Here is a 3955-nt window from a genome sequence, read left to right on the forward strand (position 1 = left end):
ACCAGAATGTTTATTGCAGCCCAATTCATAATTGCTAAGTCACGGAAGAAGCCCAAGTGTCCATCGACCACGAATGGACTAGCAAATTGTGGTACATGTATACCATGGAATATTATGCAGCCTTAAAGAAAGATGGAGACTTTTCCTCTTTCATGTTTACATGGATGGAGCTGGAATATATTCTTAGCAAAGTATCTCAGGAATGGAAGAAAAAGTATCCAATGTACTCAGCTCTACTATGAAGCTAAATTGTAGCTTTCACATGAAGGCTATAACCCAACTATAGCACAAGACTATGGGGATCATATGATCAATTGAGCAATTGTGTCTGTGATGTTGAAGGATTAAATTATATTTGGAATTTCATATTACCTTTATAGGAGTTATTTCAGTCAAAATGGTGGTGATACTAAATTGATGAGTAAGGACTGAACAAAGATTAATGGCTTAATAATTCCAATCCTATGAATTTATCGTACAGATAAACTTGCACTTAAGTACAAAAATTATGCATGTTCAAAGTTATTCTTATCAGCAAGCAATTGAAAACAATGTAAATAGTTATAAATAGAGAAGAAGCAAAATGAACTGTAAGTAGTAATCCCTGCTTTACCTGTGCTTTAACATGCCCTGGTTTCAATTATCTGCAGTCAACCATGGTCTAAAAATATTAAGTGAAAAATTCCAGGAAAAAAAACAAATCACAAGTTTTAAATAGTATATTGTTCTGAGTTCTGTTATAATTGTTCTATTTGATTACTGTTATTATTGTTAATCTCTTACTAAGCCTAATGTATAAATTAAACTTTACCATAGGTAGGTATAAATAGAAAAAAAAAGAAACATATGTAGGGTTGAGTATTATATGAGGTTTCAGGAATCTGCTGGGGAATCTTGAAACATATCCATTATGGATAAAGGACAGATACTGTATGTTCATTCAATGACTACTATCTAGCTGTTAAAATTATTAAGGCAGGTCGGTAGAGGCTGGAGGAGGAGGTCGGGAAGGAGATATCCGGTGGTCAGCAGCCAGCTCATCGCTACTTGTGGGCCTCGTTCCATCCGTGCCTCATTTCTCCCTGGAAAGGGAGGGAGGCTTCGACATTGAGAGGAAGCCTCCGCCTCCGTAGTTCGAGCCTGGAGTCGCTAGGGCTTCTCTCAAACTTGTGTGCTGAGAAGACTCAGATGTTGGCCTCAGCTCCTAGGCTGAACTCAGAAGATCAGCCCATGAAAACTTCTGTATTGAGACAAAGAAAAGGATCTTTCAGAAAGCAACACCTATTATCCTGGGTTTGGCAGCAAGGAAGAGGACAGGTAGTGGAAATCCTACAATCGGGAAAGCAGACTGAAAGGTGACAAAGAAGCTGAAGATGGGTGGTGGAGAAAGGTATAACATTCCAGCCCCTCCATCTAGAAATGTTAGTAAGAACCAACAGCAGATTAATAGACAGAAGACCAAGGATCAGAATTCTCAGATGAAGATTGTTCATAAGAAAAAAGAAAGAGGACATGGTTATAACTCATCAGCAGCTGCATGGCAAGCCATGCAAAATGGGGGGAAGAACAAACCTTTTCCAAATAATCAAAATTGGAACTCTAGCTTATCAAGTCCCAGCTTACTTTTTAAATCTCAAGCTAATCAAAACTATGCTGGAGCCAAATTTAGTGAGCCACCATCACCAAGTGTTCTTCCCAAACCTCCAAGCCACTGGGTTCCTGTTTCCTTCAATCCTTCAGATAAGGAAATAATGACATTTCAACTTAAAACCTTACTTAAAGTACAAGTATAAAATAAGATAAAGTACTGTTGCTTATGGATATAGTCAACTGGTCTGAAACAGATTGACTAGGGAATCCTTTTGTGTAGAACTAATTATAAGTAAAAAGTATATTTAGACTTCATCTCATTTGCTTTACATGTTGTGCGCACTGTGATGTAATAGTATCAGTGCAGCTTAAACTAATTAATGATTGTATTTGGTAATATGCTCGACTGAGTATCTTATAGGTGAAACTATTCAAGTTTAGATTTGGGGAATGGTAAAGGAATCAGCTTTTTCTATTGTTGGGGAAAAACAGTAATTTAAGATTATCATTCATGGGTCTCAGTAAATTTATGTGTTGAGTTAGTGACTAAGATGATAAGCATCTAGCTAAGACAGAGATTGAAAACTAGTTGAACATTTCAAAGTTAAATATACTAGAAACAGCCACACCAGTAATAAAATCTGATGCACTGCCAAAAGAAAATGTGAATTTTTCTTAATAGTTGCATTTTACTAAATTGTACAGTGGTGAATGTGGAAAGGGTACTTGAGGTTTATTAGAATAAGGCACAGTATACCTCAGTGGCCCTAATTTTTAATGCAAATGGTGAGTTGTCTACCAACAAATGCACCAAAACCATTTTTTTTTTATAGAAGCAGTGTTTAATGGTAGCTTTTAAAATACATTTTTGTATTAGAGCACTGCATATGCTATTTAGACAGTGATCTGGCCTTGTCATCCCTATAATGCCTCCGTAAAGTGGGGAGTTGTATAATGTGAAAGTTTTAAGTACCTAGGGAAGAAAAGAGCCATGTAAATACATGTAATAAACTTACAGCATATGTAAATTTTTCTTAGCCTTTATCCTACAAAAATAGAATTATTTTAGTATGAATTTGCTAAATATAAGACCATGGACTGTTTTTATACTATGGCCTGATTTTAAAGGTCCAAAGTAATTTGTTTTTAAAGTTTACCTTTGTGCTGAAGTGCCAGTGTGTATGTTGAGTGATTTGGTTGTGAGCTATATTTCAAAGTTACAGCCTCATGTAGTAAGTTCTATATAATTAAAAAGATTTAAGCTGCTAAAACACTTATTTTTAAGAGGTGAAATGCAGTATGGGCTTATATTTTCCCCCTTAAGTACAAAGATTAACCATTAAAGGTCGCCCCCCCAAAAAACAAAACCTTTAACGATTCATTGCTTTTGCCAATTCTTACAACCTATAATAAAAAGATTGGTTAGTGTAAGGTACCATTGGGTGTTTGTTGTTTCAAAGTAAGTGCAACCCAGGGGACTGCTTTTGCAAAAGATGTCATCTCTTGCATAATACTTTGATAGCCTTGTTTTACCAACCGTTCAGGGCTAAAGGCTAAGTTTAACAGTTTAACCCAATAACAAGTTAAAACCGTAGGTCAGTTAACTGTGAATTATAATAAAAATCCTATTTCCTAATTTGGTACCTTTGTTTGGGTGTTTATAACCAGAATGGCTGTTGTAGTTCTCCAACTAAATTTATATGAAATAATACTGCCCAATTTAAATATTGGTATATTAAATTCTATATAGTACCTAATGTACAGAAAACAAATTTGAAGCATGAAATTTAAAAATAAAATTGTTTTTTCTACCCCCCAAAAAAATAAAATAAAAAATAAAATTATTACGGCAGGTTTCTATGTATTAAAATGAAAAAATCTGCAAAGAAAATGAAGCCAGGAGAAAAAAATTACAATGTAGTATGCATGGTATGTTATCATTTATTATAGAACAAAAAAAAAAACATATAAAAATAAATTTTTTAAGACAGTAGATAATAGTGTTGCCTACAGAGAGGGAAACTGGATGGCAGGGCACAATGATGGAAGGAAGATGAACTCGTGTATATACTTTAATACTTTTGAATTATGTGCACATAGATTAGTAATTCAAATTATGTGTAATTTTATGCATAAATCTGAAAAAATTAAAACTTATTAAAAGAAAGGATGCAAGGGTATATTTCAAAAGGAAAGGGTAAATTTTAAATGTCTTACCGTAAAAATAAGTAAATGAGGTGATGGATATGTTAATTAGTTTGAGTTAAACATTCTACAAGGTATATCATCACATTGTACCCCACAGGTGTACCACAGTGTATACAGTTATGATTCTAATTAAAAATTAATAAAAAATAAAATAAAA

General features: G+C 34.0%; 1 protein-coding gene across 1 annotated transcript; it reads left to right on the forward strand.

Annotated features, from left to right (window-relative positions):
• Nucleotides 1–1301: 1301 nt before the first annotated feature.
• Nucleotides 1302–1973, forward strand: LOC128567760 (proline-rich nuclear receptor coactivator 2-like). Its single transcript, XM_053565257.1, has one exon. The coding sequence runs from the start codon at nucleotides 1374–1376 to the stop codon at nucleotides 1791–1793; it is 420 nt and encodes a 139-aa protein (XP_053421232.1). The 5' UTR covers nucleotides 1302–1373; the 3' UTR covers nucleotides 1794–1973.
• The last annotated feature ends 1982 nt before the right edge of the window (nucleotides 1974–3955 follow it).

The sequence above is a fragment of the Nycticebus coucang genome, chromosome 16, assembly GCF_027406575.1.
Source record: "Nycticebus coucang isolate mNycCou1 chromosome 16, mNycCou1.pri, whole genome shotgun sequence".
Lineage (NCBI taxonomy): Eukaryota > Metazoa > Chordata > Mammalia > Primates > Lorisidae > Nycticebus > Nycticebus coucang.

Excerpts from the sequence above, each read along its gene's own strand:
- LOC128567760 (XM_053565257.1), top strand. The coding sequence starts at position 1,374 with ATGGGTGGTGGAGAAAGGTATAACATTCCAGCCCCTCCATCTAGAAAT.